Below are 19,757 nucleotides of genomic sequence, written 5' to 3'. Positions count from 1 at the left end.
CCCACAGCCGGCGCCCTGCTCACATCCTCGGCTCGGGGGCGGGGTCACTGTGGCCAGCGACGGCCGGCGCGGTAGGACCGGACCTAGCGTCCACAAGAGGCCCAGATGCTGGGAGGATCCGGTGGGGGCCGAAGCCACCTAAGTGCGGCGAGCGAGGCGGGCTGTAGCCCGCTGTACCCCAGCTTTACCTCAGCCCCCGACCCGCAGGCCCGGAGCTCTACCACGCATGCCCAATGCGCCGCTCGCGCCCGCGTTCCTAAAATCCACTCCAGGGTTTCGCAGCAACAGCGACGGCGGCGGGCCTGAGATAGCCCGAGAGGCCTGCCGGGAAATTGAGTCTTGGGGTACTGGCACGTGAGTGAGCCTTGAGTGAGGGGACTGGCGGGAGGTCTCCGAGACCTAAGTGGAAGCCAGTTTGACTGTCAGGGGCGCTGTTCAGAGGTAGGGTCCCGGCTCCCAGTGTTTGAGGGTGTACTAGACTCCTTACGCTATGTTTATTTCAAGGTTGTCTAATTGATTCCACGCGCTAGGGACACCCAACAAAAGGTTGCAGTGATCTCCTGTGTGACCCAGGACGTGAGAATTTCAGGATGGAATGCTGCTCCCCAGAGTAAATGGGTTTTATGTAAACTTTAAGCCTAGCTACTGAAAAGTGGTCCTGGGACCTAAGGAACTGACATCACCAGTTAGAAATGCAGAAGCTCGCCCCAAGCCGTGAACTCCCAAGTCAAAAATCTGCATTTCAACAAGATCCCCAGGGGAATTCCCATGGAGTGCGGGTGTGAAAATGCACTGCTTTAAGGATATTTGATCCGGAAAAACGTTAATCATAGGATAAGTGGAAGAAACTTGAGAAAAAGTGTAAAGTAGGATCCAGATTGCTTTAGGTATGCTATCGCAGATTCACTCACCAAAATGTTAAAATTATTATTTGTGAATGGTTCTTTTACCTTTGTGCAAGGTTACCAAATTTAATAAATAAAAATATATAGCAATTATTGGTTATTTATCGGAAATTCAAATATTAATTCGCCTCCTTAGTATTTTGTCTGGAAATACTACGTCGGTGCTTTCCAGTTTGCTCTAAGTTGACTAAAAAGAACATGTATTGCCTTTGAAATTAGGCGAAACATGAACTAAAAAATTTAAACTTAGATGAGACTGTAATTGATAACCATGATTACTATTTATCTTTAAAGTGGAAGTATGCACGTCCTTATTCATTATTTGCCTTGTACATTAAGGTCAATTATGTGGTAAGGTAGCAGCCATAACATTACGCGGTGTCGTGGAATTAATCAGATCTGGTTTGAAGGCAGAGCTCACAGGCTTTTGGGGCCAAGGGACCTTAAGCAGAACATGTAACTGTTTCCAGCCTAAATGTACTTATCTCCTAAATGTGATGAAAGAAGCTGTCTTGCTGTTGTAGTGCGGTTGTTGGGCTCTGTGAACCCTAAAGCATCTTGTAAATCCTTACAGTTTCTACTGTATATTCATAAGCAATACCAGGAGCCTTGGATTATGGAATCTGGGGGGGCGTGCGAGGTTACCTGGCCCCCAACTCTCCCAACCTTACTTCGCTGGGGTTCCTTACAGAGGCACATCTGCTGGTAGAGCTTCGGGTTAGCAGGCGCCACACCCTTTTCCCCAAGTCCTGCCTAGTGGAAGGGCTCTAGGACTACTCCGGATGGTTCCCACCCTGGAGGCTGCGGGACTCAACCCGGCTGTAAATTACTTGGTTGTTGCGTCATTGGCTGGAGAGTACTGAGCGATAGTACCTGCAACCAATAGAGTCCCCCCTTTCCCCAGCGGCCGCGTTTTTAGAGCCAGTCAAGGTCGAGTTTGTATTTAACTCTTTAAAGTGAGTTTGCAATGCTTGGGAAAGTTGTTGGTAGTAAAAGTGCCACGTCTTCCAAGAGAGAGTCCTGAGCTTGCCAGCGGCTGTGGTCCTTAAGCCTACAACTTCGTTTTTAACTCTGTGCACTCGGGGACCTTTTCTCTGTTTTCGTTTTGGCTTCTTTCCAGCGTCAGTAACATGAGGTTTTTCTTTTGGAACGCGATCTTGACGTTGTTAATCACATCTTTGAGTGGAGCTCTAATCCCCGAGCCAGAAGTGAAAATTGAAGTTCTCCAGAAACCATTCATCTGCCATCGCAAGACCAAAGGAGGAGATTTGATGTTGGTCCACTATGAGGGCTACTTAGAAAAAGACGGCTCCTTATTTCACTCCACGTAAGTAATTATGCCTCTCTGGTAAAATAATAAAGAACCCGCCACCTACGCCAGCTCTCCTGTAGGAAAGGTGGCATGTAGTTTTTTACCTGTCTTTTGAAAAACCTGAAATATCCGATTCCCATCTTTGAGGAAAGAAAATTGTCTAAAGCCAATTCTATGTGACTAGGCCTTTGAAAGACCCACTCAAAACATGTGGTCCTAATATCGCTGTTAAATTTTTATTGTAAAACATTAAAATTAGAATCTTTGACATTTTACATTAGTATTTAGGTATATAAGAAGGCATTAAGTGGAAAAGTTTAGAAGAGTTTTAATATTTCAAACTCCATTCCTTGAGGAAAATAATTCCATTTCAATTTGGTATAGGTGATATTTATTTAAAACTTCTCACAGCAACTTCAAGAGCAAAATATACAGTTATTTTCCTCTTTATAAAAGCTAATGTTGTTTCACCTATTTAACTTTTGTTCTGACATGACATTTTGGTCAAGTGATAAAACCATGATTTCAATAGCTGTTTGTTTCTTTCTAGAAAGTCAGCCTTTATTCACTAGGGTGGGTATTACATAGAGACTTCATGAAGAGGTCTTACAGGAAGGATTTTCTGTGATTATATCACCATTTTTTGTTCTTTAAACAAAAAAATTGTAAAGTGCAAAAGATTAGTTAGGCATTGCTCACATTCATTCCATTCTGAAAGTATTTAGCAAACACTTCCTCTGTGTTAGGCCTCGTGCTGGGAACCAAGGAGGCTCAGAAATTTTGGCTTCTAATCATCCTTGACCATGTTGGTTTCTAATCCATCACTCATTAGATGATGATCTATCCATCTGTCATACTCATATTGAATGGCCCTAAAGTCAGGTGCTGGAGATGCAGAGATCACAGGGGAGAGGGAAACAAAAAATGATGTTCAGCATAGGAGAGCCTGGGATTTATTATTCCCCGGGAGGCAGGGAAAGAAATACTTCCTGGAGACCATAATTAAGGCAAGACTTGAAAGACAGATGGGGACACTGCAGGCAGATGGAATGAGAAGAACTATACCATGAATCCTTGTACCCCATCCTTGATCCTATTTCTGATAGACTGTCTTTATGGGCATTCAGATCTGGCCTATTGTAGGATATAGAAGAAGTAAGTGGCACTCCTCTCTGAACCATATTAACTCTGATAAAAAGCTCCAAAGACATAGCTTGACATAGAATTCTCAACAACCCTTTCGTCTTGTCAACAAGGCCAGTCACATTGGATATTCAATATATTGTGATATTACATTTTAAATTTTCAATTACAAATGGCATGGTAGTGCATTCCTGTGATCCCAGAACTCAGGAGGCTGAGGCAGGAGGATTGCTAAAGTCTGAGGCCAGCCTGCACTACAAAACAAGGCACTGTCTCAAAAAACAAAAACAAAAACAAAAAAATTTTTTTTTTCCAATTACATCCTTACTTTTAGTCTAATCTTTTAGGCCTAGGCTAATTTCTTCTGGATCTCAAGACCACAACCCTGTGCTGACTTTGGTATTAGCCATGAGATATTGTTTAGCAGTGTACTGCTAATGTTCTAGTATCTGATAAAGGGACTATTGCCATGCAGCCTCCTTGTAAATGGTCAGAATCTGCTTACTCTGAATATTATGAAAAATTAGCATCAAAATATTAGCATCAAATAAATATTAGCATCAAATGATAAGTCTATAAAACATGTTTACTAGCTTGGCGTGGTGTTGCATGCCTGTAATCTCAGTACTTGGGATGCTAAGGTAGGAGGATCACTGTGAGTTCAAGACCAACCTGAAAACATGATGAAACCCTATTTCAAATAAATCCCCAAATTAAAATAAATAAAGCATGTTTGCTGTTTTTAGAGTCATAACCTGTATGCTGCTTAGCCGTAATAAGAAATGCACTGAAACTGGGTACTATACAGTGGTGTACACCTATAATATTGTATACTTGGAAGGCAGAGGGAGGAGAATCACAAATTTGAGGCCAGCCTGAGCAATTTAGAGAGATCTTGTCTCAAATAAAAAGGACTGGGGATATAGCTCAGTGTTAGAGTGCTTGCCTAGCATGTGTAAGGCGCTGGATTTACACACACATACACATGCATACACACACAAAATGTATCAAACTAGGTGATAGTTTCTTCATTTATTATTTTCTACACTTCCCATATTTTTGAAGGTTGGTGTTTCATTTCCTTAGTCAGAGGGGTAAAGTGAAAGAAAAGAAGAAATGGCATTTACCCAGATTTCTTAACCACAGTAACCATGACCTTTTATTCTCACCTATGAGACATCCTGGAATAGAACACTTTCCTTATTGTTCCAAAAGGAAGCTAACTGAGGCTCAGACATTGCTCAGTCCTCAAACATCCCCCTCCCCTCATAGTTTGTCAGGTTGATTCCTTCCTTCCTTCCTTCCTTCCTTCCTTCCTTCCTTCCTTCCTTCCTTCTTGTACCAGGGATCGAACTCAGGACCTTGCACTTGCAAGGCAGGCGCGGTGCCATTGAGGTAAATTCCTGGCTCTATCAGGTTGATTTCTTATTCTGGCTTCTTATCTCACATGCCAGGATGATTTGACTGCTCCCTTCCTCTCTAGAGATTGAGGGACCACTTCCCCAGGCTTCTTACATAGCCCTCAATAGATCTTGCGGAGAGACTTGGAGACCTAGGTGTGAATAGCAGCCCTTTGACACATCAACAAGCAGTAAGGTTTGGAGGCAGATTCAGGATGTTGTGCTCTTTTCTGTCTGTGTCCATGGCCATATGGACCCACATGTGTTGGCAGTGAATTCTACTTGGTCTGTCATCTGACTTTCCAAACTCACATATTTTCCATTATTTTCTCCCTAGTTTGTAACCTAATGACCTTCCTAGGTTAGTATAACTTTGTGTTTGAGACCTTGAACTTTGGAATTAGATATATTTAAGGTCAAATCCTGGCAAATGTAATTGCCATTTCTTCATCTACACAGAGGAGCAATAATGGTACATTTGGACATCTGCATCTTTGGATTCAACTAGCCATGGATGAAAAACATTTGAAAAACATGTCTGTATTGAATTTGTTCAGAATTTTTTCTTTGTTATTATTCCCTAACAATATGGTTGAATACCTATTTTATAGAATTTACATTGTATCAGATGTTACAAATAATCTAGAGATGATTTAAAGTATATAATATATTACATGCAAAATTTCAGACTTGAACATCTTTTGGTATGGGGAAGAGGGTAAAGGAATATCTACTGACCAGAGGGCCATTGTTAAAATTAAAAGAGACAAATTTAGGACAATACTTGGTATACAGTAAATGTTCTTTGTGAATTAGTTTTCTTATTCTCACTGCCTTTCTGAAGCTAAGTCAATTGTATGAAATTTGCCTCAAGAAAGAAGGATTGCTATAAAGTTGACTTGGGGCTGTGAGTGTACAATGAAAGAATAGCTGTTTTCATTAATTTCCAGCCTAAAAAACTTAATAACTTATGGGTGGAAAAAATGCAACACAGCAATTTTAAAAGTAAGTTACTAAAGAGTTCTAACGTGTACAATGCTTGTCCAGCATACATGAGGTTCTGGGTTCCATCCCCAGCACCACCAAAAACAAAAGTTCTAATGTGTTTTCTTTCTATTATAGTCACAAACATAACAATGGTCAGCCAATTTGGTTTACTCTGGGCATCCTGGAGGCGCTCAAAGGCTGGGACCGGGGCTTGAAGGGAATGTGTGTAGGAGAAAAGAGAAAGCTCATCATTCCTCCTGCCCTGGGCTATGGGAAAGAAGGAAAAGGTAACTACACTTCTTCATTTCTTACTGTGGGAACTAGAGTCCTTCTCTGGATTAGGAGACACATGTTAGAGTAACTACTATGCATTTTTTACCTTAGAAGTAAATATAAGCTTTGTATTCCTTTAGGAAATATGATCATGTCTTGGTTATTAATTGAAATAACCATTTAAGGCCATAATATCTACAAGACAACTGGGCTAACAATGAAATAAAAGTTCTGGAACTTTGAACTCTATTAATACTGTTCAACAATATGGTGGTTTTTTTAAAAAAGTCTTTATAAAATGCACATGCATATTTACCAGTTGAAACATTTTTAAGTGTGTAGTTAGTTCATCGGCACTAACTTTTTCATCCTCTCAAACTGAAACTCACCAATTTCTTTTAACAAAAACTCAACATAAGTGTCTTGATGAGTAAAATATTTGAAATACAGATTATTAAAGCACTGAAGGCAGTTCTGTGTATGGGCTGAGTGTTGCTTACAACCATGAAATCACCAGCATTACACTTATTAGGGATTCTTTTAATTCTCACTTGAAAATTTATGAGGTTTTTAGTAGTTTATTTTAAACTATTAAATTTGAAATGAATCAATTCTCCCTGTGGCACAGAGCAGAGGCAAGCCAGAGAGCATCTGGCATTTAAGTGGGAACCCTTGCAGCCCTCCAAAGGGCTATTTGGTGATTTGTACCTAGAGACCTGGAGATGTTTATTTGCACCCATTCTATAATTCTCTTATTGAAATCTAAGCTCAGGGAATAATCAGGAATTAAGAGAAAGATTTGTGAACAGGGCTACCCCATCACTGCATTGTTTCTAATAGTAAAAACTTAGAACCAGCCTAAGTGTACAATGATAAGAACTTAAGGGCTAGGAATTTAGCAGTGGCACTGCACCTGCCTAGCAAGCACAAAGTGCTGAGTTCAATAATTCCTGGTATCAAAAGAAAAAAGAAGAGCTTAGCTGAGTGTATGTATGTATGTGTGTATATATAATCAGCCCCTAGGCCTGGGATTTAGCTCAGTGGTTCCGCTGGCTGCCTCACAAGAACAAGGACCCACGTTCTATCCCTGGTACCCCCCCGAAATCTTTATATATCACCCCTTTATTAAAAAAGACATTTAAAAGATTTTTAAATTATATCTAAAATTTATACAATATAAAAGCAAGAAATTAAAAGCTAAAAATACACCTGTACTATGATTGTTAGTGTAAGAAATGGTATGTACTGTATGTATAGAAAGTGAATCACAAGGAAATAAATTAAAATGTTAACAATGTACTATGGTACGAGGAATTTATATATTTCTGGTTCTATCTTCCACATTTGCTTCACTGAGCATATTACTTGTAATGATGAAAAATATTTAAAATGTCATCAGAACTAGGCAGAGAATCACTCTGATGTAAAACAAACAAACAAAACAATGACAACAAAACTTCCCTGCATCCAGAAGTTAAGCTAACCAAGATTCATTCCTATGGTACAGAAGAAAGTATGGGCCAGGATTTCTATCCCCAGTTTTTTATGAAGGAAACAAAGTGCTGTATGTGAAGCTTGACATACTCTAAAATGGACCTAGTGCCTGACATGGTGGCGCACACCTGTAATCCCAACACTTGGGAGGCGGGGCAGGAGGATCCCTGCGAATTTGAGGCCAGCCTGGGCTACATAGTTCAAGGCCAGCCTGAACTATGTGGCAAGATCCTGTCTCCAAAAAAAAAAAAAGAATGGGATCTACTAATCAAATGCAATTCTTGTTTAGAGAAAATCCAGTATATAGGAAATATATAGGCGTAAAAGTATTATTTTGAAAAAAGTATTAGTTTGCTTTCCTGTATCTTCATTGCCTCACCTTTAATATTTATATATGTAGAATTAGCTCATTACTCTATCTCCATACTATATTTAACTCAAATTATTATTACTTCATAATATAGTTATCTCCTTCAAACTGAGTGCCATGAAACTAATTTTCCAAATATATATTTAACCCTGATTTTGTAGTCTTTTAGTACCTGCTTGCATGCCTTCTTGGAACGATACCAGTTTTCTCACTCATCTAAGTGCATGTCTCTTCTCTGTCTCCATCTGGAGTGGTAAGCTTTGGCTCACAATGTAAGTGTTGCTCTTTTAAACTTACAAATGCTCTTTCACAGAAAGGATAAGGGGAATAAGGGTGAAGATTCAAAAATATTTAACAAGTTTACCTAGACTTTTAGGTTAAATATAGTTATAAGTAAACAAGTTTAAAAAAAAATTGTCTGTACTTTCCAAAAAGAGTTTTTGGTTGATTAGTGGGTTGGTTGGTTGCCATTTTCTACTACCATGAAACTCTAACAAAGCTCTTTTCAGTTTTAAAGATTTATATCCCTTTTCCAAAATTCATTTTAATTTCTCCCCTCCCATAGAATGCCTGAAATATATGCATATTTTTCTATACCAGAGAGAATGTTAATTAACTTTTTGAAATTTTTGAACTTGCCTGTATTATTTTTAAAGCCTATAAGAAAATAATCTCAGTAACATATGTTCTTGAGAACTTTAAGATTTATTAAGCATAATGCTGAGTGCTTTATTTTTCATGGATTTTCTTTTTGTTGTTGTTGTTCTCCAGTGGGCTCTTCAGGTACAAGATATTATCATCTGTTTCTCACAGATGAGGAAACCAAAGCATAGAGGTGGCCCAATGTAAATTTCAATTCCAGAGTATGACACCAGGGATCACTTGATTACTTACTGCCTCCCAGTGGCAGAAATGACAGTGCCAGCACCATAGTATGTACTTCTAGATCAGGACTTTCTGACCCAAAATCACTTGTGATATAAGTAACTCTGAATTAACTAAAGCCTTTTAAGTCATTCTTGACATGTAATATCTTCATTATATTTGAAATTTCACATCCAAGCTACTGGGTACGTGTGTGTAGTTAATTGCTAAGTCCAAAACAGAATGCTTTTTCTTTATTCTTTAGTCTGTCTGAGTAAATATTATAGTATATAATTATAGTATATAAATAATTTTCACCGTATATGACAATCTTAGAAAGGCTCTTTCTTTAATTCATTAAAAGGCTTTTTACTACGACTATGGTTTTGTAGTAAAACTTTTGGGAGCTGGAGGTGTAGCTCAGTGGTAGAGTACTTGCTTAGCATGCCTGAAACCATGGGCTCAGTTTCCAGCACTGCAAAAGAAAAACATAACAACAACAACTGACTTTTAAATAAAAATGTGCCTGCTCTCTCCTCATGTCAGGTAAAATCCCCCCAGAGAGCACACTGATATTCAACATTGACCTCTTAGAGATTCGAAATGGACCAAGATCCCATGAATCATTCCAAGAAATGGATCTCAATGATGACTGGAAACTCTCTAAACACGAGGTGAACTTCCCTTCTGCCTATGGATTTTTGTTCTTTGGTAGCTCACTGTTTTAAAATATATTTAATGAAAATTTATTTTTAATCTAGGGAAATATTATATGTAAGTTTTCTTGAAATATTAATGCTGTGAAAGTTGTCTTTTTCATAGGACACATTGTTTCAGGGAGAAATATATTGATGCTTAAAAAGCACCATTCAGGTTGGGTATGGTGGTGCACACTCATAACTGAGGAAATTGGAGTAGTGTCAAACACAAGACTGATTTCTATTTCTACTTCTGTATTAAAAGAAAGATTTTCACCAGGTATGGTGATGCATGCCTGTAACCATAGCACTTTGGGGAGAAAAGGCAGAAGGATTATAATTTTGAGTCCAGCCTGGATAACTTAGCCACTTAATGAGACCCTGTCTTGAAATAAAAAATAAAAATGGCCTGTGAGAAGTAGCTCAGTGTGAAGGCTTTAGGTTTAATATCTAGTACCACAAACAAATACCAAAAAATCAGATTTTCATGTCTTTTCAAAGGAATTTTCTTACTGGTTAAATCCTCTAAGAATTCTATCTTCTAGATGTGTGGACTGTTTTTGATGGCATATCATCCTAATAAACCTTTATTCCAGTACGCGAAGGACATGGGCCATGGAGACATACTGCTTCTCCTTGCATGGAGGACCTTGAGTACACCTGTAGAATGAATCCTGGCCCGCTGTGGCTTTCACTTGTCTGCATATAGCCTGTGTTGTACAGCAGGAAGATGCCAGATAGTGATTTGCTGAGCTTCTTATGTATAAGGAGGACACTTGAGAAATAGTCAGGGTTATTTTAAAACCATATGAGCAGTGGAAGAATTTTTAAAAATTTATTAGTACATGCTTTCATTACATAATGATTACTTTTATTGTGGGAAGTTGGTACATGTACGTAACACATCTTAATTCTTTTTATTTCCTCTTCACTTCCACCCCTTCCATCCCATTTGCAAAAGATCTATCTCCCTGTTTCCTATTGTTATCTTTTATTTGCTCTTTAAATTTCTTATACTGTGGGGGTGTCATGTAAGAGAAGCCATGCAGTACTTAAACTTCTGTGTTTGATTTATTTCACTTAACATTATGATCTCAAGGTGCGTCCAATTTCCCAAAAATGACTCAAATGTATCCTGCTTTACGGCAGAGTATTAGCCCTTTGTATGTGTCTAGCATGGTTTCTTTATCCACTCTTCTGCTGATAAAGGGCTGCTTCCAAGATTTAGCTATTATGAGTTGTTTGAGCAGTGGGAGAACTTAATGAGAGAAAAGAGATGGCATCTTAGTCACTTTCCTACTGTTGAGATGCAATACCTGACAGTGGAAACTTAAAGGAGGACAGATTTATTTTGGCTCCCAATTTCAGAGGTCTGAGTCCTTGCATGATCACCTGGCTCCAAGGCAGAAAGAGCATGGTGGAAGGGCCTGACTGAGGGAAAGCTGCTCACACAGAGACCAGGAAGAGGAAGAAAGGCCAGAGACAGAAAGGAGGAGCACGGGTGGGGGTACCTCCTTCCAGGTCACACCTCCAGTGGCCAGTCTCACCAGGCCCTACCAGCTAATAGCACATTTGGCTCTGAACTCATGCGTGGATTCATCCACTATGTGTACAGCACCCCCATGATGCAATCACCTTCCTGAAGCCCCACCTCTGCACTCATGAGGCCTTTGGAGGACACCCTACATATAAACCATAATACATGGTACCTGGGAAGTTGTTGCTAGTAAGATGCTACAACCAAAAGTACTTCCAAACAGTAAAAGAGATGAGGGTCCAGATGGAAATCAGAACTCTAGCTATAACCCATCTTAAAACATTCTGGGTCTGGAGGTGTATCTTAGCTCTAGATGACACGTTTAGCATGCTTGAGACCCTAGTTTCAATCCCCAGCACACACAAACACACACACACACACACACACACACACACACACACACAGAGCAAATAATAATAACAAACAAGAACAAAAATTTGTAAATATTCCATAGTGGATCACATCAAAATAAACCACTGGACAGATTTCAGCAATATCTTCAATGGAACACAATGAAAATGGATAGGTTGTTAGTATCTAGTATATTAGGAAGTGATTTTTATTTTTGCAAAATATGTTTTTCTGTACTTAATTTCATTCTAGTACATAAATGATTAAAATATCTTGTTTAGAAAAACTTGGAAAGTTTTAAAGAGGGTATAATGACAGACATATAGACATTTCAAAATTAGTAGCTTTTTATTAGTGTATTTCTTAGTTTAGAAAATAAAAATTGTAGTTTTTTTTATTAAACCAGGAAAGAGCATATTTTTTTTTCTTGGTTTTTTTAGACACGTTCTCACTATGTAGTTCAGACTGACCTGGAACTCAGTATGTAGACCAGGCTGATCTTGAACTCACAGTGATCCTCCTGCCTCAGCCTCCCGAGTGCTGGGATTACAGGCGTGCGCCACCATGCCCGGCTGAGCATAATTTGCTTTTAAAAATGACCTTGCTCATTGAGGGACCAAGAAGAGAGACATGACATGTATTTTTCCCTCTGTAAATTAAGCTATAAAACTGTACTGCTGGGGATTTAGCTCAGTGGTTCCACCACACCTGCCTCATAAGTGCAATGTCCCAAGTTCAATACCTGGTACCAAAAAAAAAAAAAAAAAATCAAAAAACAAAAAAAAAAAACTATAAAATTGTACTTATAGAATAAAATATTTAAAATACTGGAAAATTTTGGTAATAATGTTGATAATTTCAGGGAAATTAATCAACTACTCATTGATTTAAAAGTATATTTTATTCAGTAGTTTTGGTGTCTTGCCATGGAATATATTAGTCAAGCCTCACAGAAAAGTACAGTAAATAAAATATTTTAAAAGTTATATTAGTTCTGTAGCCATCTTGAATGGCTAGACAAACTTTAGTAATAAATTCTATATCAAGTTATTTTCAATTAATTCAGTAAGCCAGGCATTTGAAAACTTACTTAAATAAAACACCATAATAAAGTTGAAGATAAGTAAAATTTTAATGTTAATGTTTGTTCTGGTTTGAAATATTTTTATAAAATATAGATGTACCCAAGTTGAATTTTGTGTCTTAGTGTGGACAAATTACAAATTTACTGCAGGGATCCTGAACCAGGAATACAATCAGATTTCAGGGCAGTTTAATATTAACTATTCTAAATTTTCATGTGAGTGTAGGATCTCAAACTAAAGGTTATATAGGGTGACTGCTGTTTGTGGAACTTAATAATAATTTTCTTCAGACTTGAATGATAGTAATAAATATAATTTGGAGTTATAGGACATGAATATACAGTTTAAGGATTTAAAATGCTTATAAGTCTGTTGTGAGCAATGGATTATTATATTAAATATTAATTTCCTGGTGTAAATTAGCAAAAATAAAAGCAAGTTTTCCAGCTTAAAACAAGCCAATGAAAAATGGATTTTTCATGGTGTATTTTTGAGATAATAAAAACTATGTATTTGGTGTAAGGATTATATGTGTGATATAAGCTTTATCATTGCTACTGGGCAATATTTTGTGTCTCTATCATAGCATGGTAGCAACAGTTTTTAAGGGAAATAATTTCTTATAATTCTTTTACTATCAGTAGAAATATATCATAAAGTAGTTGCTTGGTGGTTATTACAGATTGCTAAGTGAATTACTAGTCTATGTCTATGATACTGATGGGCTTAGTGTGGGTATTTTATGAATCAAAATTATTAATGAGATCTATTTTTTATAGGTTAAAGTATATTTAAAGAAGGAGTTTGAAAAGCATGGTGCAGTAGTGAATGAAAGTCATCATGATGTTTTGGTGGAGGATATTTTTGATAAAGAAGATGAAGATAAAGATGGATTTATATCTGCCAGAGAATTTACTTATATACATGATGAGCTATAGTGATGTCTTCCCATTTTATATAGCATTTATCTTTAAAGAGAAGGCAATTGTCTTTAAAGAAAAAAACTTTTAAATGATCTGTTCTTGCTTTTTAAATTTTTTATATTATTTTTCTATTATTTAAAGAATCCTTTAGGGTTTCTAAGTACTGATTTCTATCTGGTAAGTTATTGAGAAGAAACAACTAATTTGTCTTTGAATGAAAGATTTCTGGACCATTTTTCACTCTGATATTGTGTAACTTGTAATTTTAAAATTGCCTCCAGGAACACGCCAAACATAAGACCAGGGTATAACATGTACCAGTACCTAGTATTTCTACTTCCCTTTTTATTCTCAAAGTTAGATACTGACATTTAAAAAATCTTTTTGCAATAACTCAAGGCTTGCTATTTTCATGTTATAATGAAATAGTTTGTCTTTAACTGTTTTTGTGTCTCTTGAAGACAGGAGGAAAATGTTGGACTTTTTGTTAGCAGTTACTTCTTTACCTCAACACAAAAGTAAGGAGCAATTTATGGCTCTGTATGCATTGGAACATTCTGCTTAGGACTAAAACTAAATAAGGTTTGTTCCTAACAACTATGACCTACTAAGGTCATTTATATCTTTTCTTTTTTGGCAGTACTGGGAATTTAACCCATGGCCTACTTCCTCAGCAACCCCCCCTTTTTTTTTTTTTTTTGAGACAGGGTCTTGCTAAGTTTCTAAGTTGCCCAGGCTGGGCTCCAACTTTTGATCCACCTGTGTCAGCCTCCCAGAGTGCTGGGATTACATGCATGGGCCACCACACTTGGCTTTAATGTTTACTTTTGAAGGCCAGCAGATTACTCACCGGTCCTTTAATGAGTAAATATACAGTCAGTAGCCAGGCATGGTAGTACACTCCTGTAATCTGACCACTTTGAAAGGCTGAGTCAAGATTACAACCTGAAGCCCAGTTTAGGGAATTTGGTGACTTAGCAAGACCTTGGCACAAAATAAAAAAGCACTGGGGTAGAATTCTGTGTGGAAGCTTTGGATTCAATCTCTAGTGCCACAAACAAACAAACAAACAAAAACAGAATAACACGAAAGCTCAACTAGTATATAATACTACAATAACATTACATCATAAATAAAACTAGTAAGCCAAAATTTTCTTAAATTCTGCCTTACCAAAAAGTGATGCACACCTGAAATCCCAGCTACTTCAGAAAGTGAGGCAGAATGATCTCAAGTTTAAAGTTAGTCTGGGCAATTTAGTAAGATAAAATTAAAATAAATAAAATTAAAAGGGCTAGGGGTGTAGCTCAGTGGCAGAATGCTTGCCAGGCAAGTGAAATATCTTGGGTTCAATCCTCAGCACCAGGGTTAGAGTGGCAGGGGCAGATCTATATAAGTTACTATTGAAGAGGTGCCTATCCCAGGTTATAAAAAAAAAAAAAAGGTGGATTTTGCAATTTTACCTCATATTGACTTTTATCCCTAATACTAAAAAAGTTTCTATTTCCTAAGAACAGCCCTTTATAGTTTACAAGATCTTATTAAGTGCACTGTTATTATTCATAGTGCTGGGTTAGAACCAAAGGCCTCCTGCTTGCTAGGTGAGCGCTCTTCCACTGAGCCACATGCTGAGTCTCTCAGGTGCATTATTGTCTTTGATTCTCATTACTCTGGAGTCTATGAAAAATGCTAGTGGTTGCTCCTGTGCCTACTTTATGGATGAGAAAATTGTCATTCAAAGAGACTGTTATGTCCAGCGTCAACAGCTAATATGTAAACCAGTTTTCTGTCCCCAAATTCAGTATCTTCTTGCTACCTTCTACTAAAAGATGGTAAGTTTATTTGAATCCCTTGGGCCTAGTTCTCTTAAGTTTGCTTGTCTTTGAGTCCTTCTCCTTTGAGGAGTATTCTGGTTGTCTCTGGAGTTTTAGACTTCTTCTTGTGATTCAGGAATGGCCTTGGTTTTACAGAATAATTTTGGGGGTTAGATCTGAATTGCCTTAGACATTGCAAGCAGTGAGCGAGTCCAGGTCTTTTATTCCTGATAAATGCCATAGTTTTTATTTAAAAAGATTATGAACAATTATAACATATATAGACTATTTCCACTGATTATATATTGAGATTTCTTTCACTAAAACATAAATCTCTTAGGAAGAATATAAGATCTTTCTCTGAAGAAAGCAGCTGTGTCTTGCAAATTATTGTCACTGATGTTTTCCTGAAACTGGAAAGGTACAGAAACTCAAGAAACAGAAAGCCTTACATTATAGCATGTGGAAAGCTGACTTGTCCTATGGTGCTTTGTGTGACATTACTAGTGCCTTATATGGTAGAGCAAAGAGTTAATTTTTTTTTATTATTCATCTTGTATGAATTTTCATCAATTCTCATCTAAGTATTTGGACACAAACCCACATACATACATTACAGTTGTACTTAAATTATCAGCCTTTTGTTTTAGCTGTTTACATCCTTCCATTAGTGTGAGAGTACTTAGACATGAACTGTGACTTGACATATATGTAATTTGTCTCAGTAGTGATCTATGTGTCATGTTTAAATTTGCATGACTGTTGTGGTATTCTTCAAAATAAAGTTTATATGGAAAATAATTGATTTCATTTAAAAAACTCTTGAAGCACTAATCTTAACAGGTTTATTTTCCTTGAGAATGGAGACTGAAACCCAGGGTCTTGTGCATGCTAAGCATGTGCTCTGTCACTGAGTTACACACAAGTCCCTCTTGTTATCTAGGTTTCGTGGCAAAAGGGAGGAAGATTGACAGGTAATGGAAGGAGAGGGGTATAGTGATGTGTAGAGTTTGCCTCTGCTTATTTACTCTATTTAGGTCTATTTGTCAGAAAAGCTGTGGTTTGGTTTAAATTGTTTTGAAATGAACATTAAACCATGAACCTTAAGGGTGATCATTAATTGTGAAATTTAACATGGGAGAAAGCATTTTTTATTTTGAGGGGGTTTTTATGGGAGAAGGAGGATGATGGTTATTACTGTTGTTTTGGCTTGGAATTTTTATTGTGTATATAACAGTAGGACATTATGCCGCTTTGAGTAAATAAGTGCTATAAAATGCCTTATGTGATTACATGAAGTATTGAGTTGCCATAAAAATAGCAAGAAACAATGATTTCTGGTTCATATGAGGCAACTAGTCATTTGGATTTTTCTTTGTAGGAATGTAGTTGTACTTTCCTTTTACTCATGTTGTAGAATATTGCTTACATCTAGAATGCAGATTTCAGCATGCTACTGTATCTGTCACAGAATTAACTATATGGATAACTTTGTAGTGTTTGGACATTGCAAGAGAAAAAAGAATTTGGCATGTTATGGGAAAAACTATTCTCACCTTTTTATTAAAAAGGTAAATTAGCATTATCATAATAACCCTGGGGAAAAATAACAAAGAATTCCTTTTCTGGAGCTGTAGAATAATTTTTTTTCATTTTTGTTTTCACTTTATCATGAGTTGAAATCTAAAATGTCAACCATGATTATAAATTCATATGCCTATCTGAAAGCATTAGTATTACATTACATCCAGCTCATGATATCTGTAGCATTGTTAATAGTAGGATTTCTATATTGACCTTCAGTGCAGTGAAATCAACACATTCTTGCTCCCCTTCCCTTCTCCTGGGTAATGCACTGACTTTGTTACAAGGTTTAGTGGGAAGCACATCTCACACAGTGGCAGGAGCATTCAATCATCATGGTTATGAACCAAACAAAGGATCAAGAAATACATAACATTCTTAACATATGGATTTGGAATTGTTATTTGAAGAGAAATTCCTTTTTCTCTATTTTGGGAGCTTGGAGGTGTAGTCCAGTGGTAGAGTGCTTGCCTAGCATGTGTGAGAACCTAGGTTCAATGCCCAGCACTGAAAATAAAATAAAGTATGAAAACTATTTTTGTCTCTTTCATCTTTGCCTCTGTTATGCCAGTTCTTTACTTCAGGCTACAGAGCATTTTTGGATTTGGAATTTGCAGATTAGGAATGCTCAACTGATATTCTATACAAACATTAAAAATAAAAACCTGTGAAATCTGAAATACTTCTTTCCCCTTGCACTTTGGATAATGGATTCTCAAGTTGTAGCATATATGTATATGTGGTTTTGTATCAAAGACAATAATTGAAATTCTCTTTCCAGTACATGATTCCCTGTCTTTGAAATCTTGTCCTTGCCATTCAGTTAAAATTCTTGTGTACATTCAGAGTCTGTCATTCTGTACTTAGCCCACATATCTGTTTCACTCATAAGTAGAATTTTCTAGTACAGGTAGTTCTCTAGTCTGTTGTTTCAACAATAATCTTTCCCTCCTTAGTGCCAGATTTGTTGGAGGAATTAAATAGAGTATTTTGATGTTTTTAGGTTGTTGCTAAGAAAGGGGATTAAAAACAATGGGAAGATGCTAGCAGATCTGCAACACATAGTGCACTGTCTGTGGATTTCCTTTATTTACCAGATCTTTGTGTTCCTGAACTGCTATTAAAGTCTCTGGTATAAAATGAATGTCTTCAGTGGGTATGAGTCAGCCAATAATCTATAAAGCCAGTTTAAGTGTCTGTGAGCTAGACTAACATTAATTTTGTTTTATGATAATCTGCAAACAAATGACATGAAATATTTGCTGAGGTTTTTTTCTAAAAACTCAGAGTAAAGTGAATGATGTCCCCCTTGGTCTCTACTAACAGGTAAATTATATCTCACTTGGGAATTTCTGGGAATATACAAATTATTTCAGTAATTTAAAATTCCACACTGCAGTAGGATAAAGATAATATTCTCTCCAGCAAACACAGTAAAAAGTGTTCACACGCACTGTAAATTGAGGTATTGAGGGACAGTTTTCATTATTGTAAAGAATGAAGTAAAGGTACAAAGACCTTTGGGGCTTAGTTTCAAATTCTACACTTGATCTTAGCCAAAAGGCTGAGAAGCAATAGTTTCAATTTCCTATGTAGCATTTTCTCATTTATCTGTTGGGCTTGCTCTGCCAGAATACGTGTTAAAATAATTCTGAATCTGTTTTTTATTTGTGGTTAAGAGACTAGAATGTACAATAATCAACCACATATTAGTGGCTCTTTCCCATTATGCTTATATCTCTTAGTATTATGTAGCTGTTTTTCTGTAGAATGCATTCTATTTAAGACATCTGGATCTTTTTTAGTAGCTAAATTTAATTAAATCAATAGTTAAACTTATGTAGAATACCGATAAGAATAGTACTACAAATACAAAGAGATTTGCTTTAGATAAGAGGTATCATTTTACTTGCAGGAAAATGGAAGAACTTTTAAGAAGGGTCTTGCAATGAAATTCCCATTTAGAATTACCAGCTTTTCCCAGAGCATAACTGTTTTCTCATGCTATCTTTCTATCAATGATTCTTTGAGAATATTTACTTGTATTCTTTTGGCTAAATTTTATAAGGAATATAGTCTTTCACAAGATGTCATGTGCTTTTTTTTCCTTGCCACATATAGAAGTAGCCAAGGGCTTATGTTTTGTATCATAATCTAAAGAAAATTAAGCAGCCTACCAAAGTTAATTGATTTTTACATTAAGACCAGGCAGTAAATCAACTCTACTCCCAGTGTTGTTTTTTTTTTTCCTAACACTTTACTACTATGGCAGCATATCTTCAAAACTATTAATTCTTTGTCACTCTCCTATTTCCTCTAAGTTGGGCATTGTTCAGGGGTTTCTAATATTTCTTTTTGAGGGAGTGGAGTTATTTTAGTTTTTGTAATGTCAATATTGTAGTACAGTCATTTTTCATAGCTTGATAAATTTCAATATATTCACAGGGTTGTACAACCATCAACACAGTTAATTATGGAACACTTTCATCACCTCAGGAAGAATCCTGCAGTTGCTCCCCACCATCCCAGAAGCCCCCAGCCATCGGTCCACTCTCTCTAGGGTTTTGCCCATTTTGCACATTTTCTAATAATCCTGAAAGCCCAACCCTTTCTGTCTAGGGTAACAATAAATAAGTCCTCCAATAATTTCATTTGGCAGTAAAATAATTTTCACGTTTATTTATTTGTTTATTTTTATACCAGGGATCAAACTCAGGACCTCGTTCTTGCAAGGCAGGTAGTGGTACCACTGAGCTAAATCTCTGGCCCCAAGTTTAATTTTTATTGAATATTATTAATAGTCTTTGAAACCACTCATCATGTAAGAGAAATCTTCCTTTAACTGAAAATTCCTACTGCAATGTGAGACTGTTTAGTTCACTGAAGTAGAAAATAATTAATAGTAACCTCTTTTAAAGACATTATCTTAATTGAGCAGTGCTGTTAAAATTGCAGATATAAGAAGTTCAACATGTACAATTCTTCATAAACTACTAAAAAGTGGCTTCAGTTGTCTC

The 19,757-nt window shown here is 36.9% G+C and overlaps 1 protein-coding gene and 1 non-coding gene across 6 annotated transcripts in view; one reads left to right on the top strand and one right to left on the bottom strand.

Moving 5' to 3' along the window:
• Window positions 1-19,381, top strand: part of Fkbp14 (FKBP prolyl isomerase 14) — a 20,081-nt gene extending 700 nt beyond the window's left edge. The window contains exons 1-5 of one of the 5 annotated variants that reach the window (XM_033757512.1): window positions 99-354; window positions 2,026-2,232; window positions 5,883-6,034; window positions 9,295-9,422; window positions 19,186-19,381. In XM_033757512.1, the coding sequence (XP_033613403.1) occupies window positions 227-354; window positions 2,026-2,232; window positions 5,883-6,034; window positions 9,295-9,422; window positions 19,186-19,359 (789 nt within the window). In that variant the 5' untranslated portion in view covers window positions 99-226 and the 3' untranslated portion in view covers window positions 19,360-19,381. The other 4 variants (XM_010628301.3, XM_010628298.3, XM_010628300.2 and 1 more) reach the window with 4 other exon arrangements.
• LOC117284194 lies at window positions 16,994-17,099 on the bottom strand. Its single transcript, XR_004515292.1, has one exon. It is a non-coding gene; the product is annotated as a small nucleolar RNA U13 (small nucleolar RNA).
• Window positions 19,382-19,757: the final 376 nt, after the last annotated feature.

Source organism: Fukomys damarensis, unplaced genomic scaffold (genome assembly GCF_012274545.1).
Source record: "Fukomys damarensis isolate Sample0158 unplaced genomic scaffold, DMR_v1.0_HiC HiC_scaffold_4, whole genome shotgun sequence".
Taxonomy (NCBI): Eukaryota; Metazoa; Chordata; class Mammalia; order Rodentia; family Bathyergidae; genus Fukomys; species Fukomys damarensis.
This window is presented reverse-complemented; position numbering and strand designations above follow the sequence as displayed.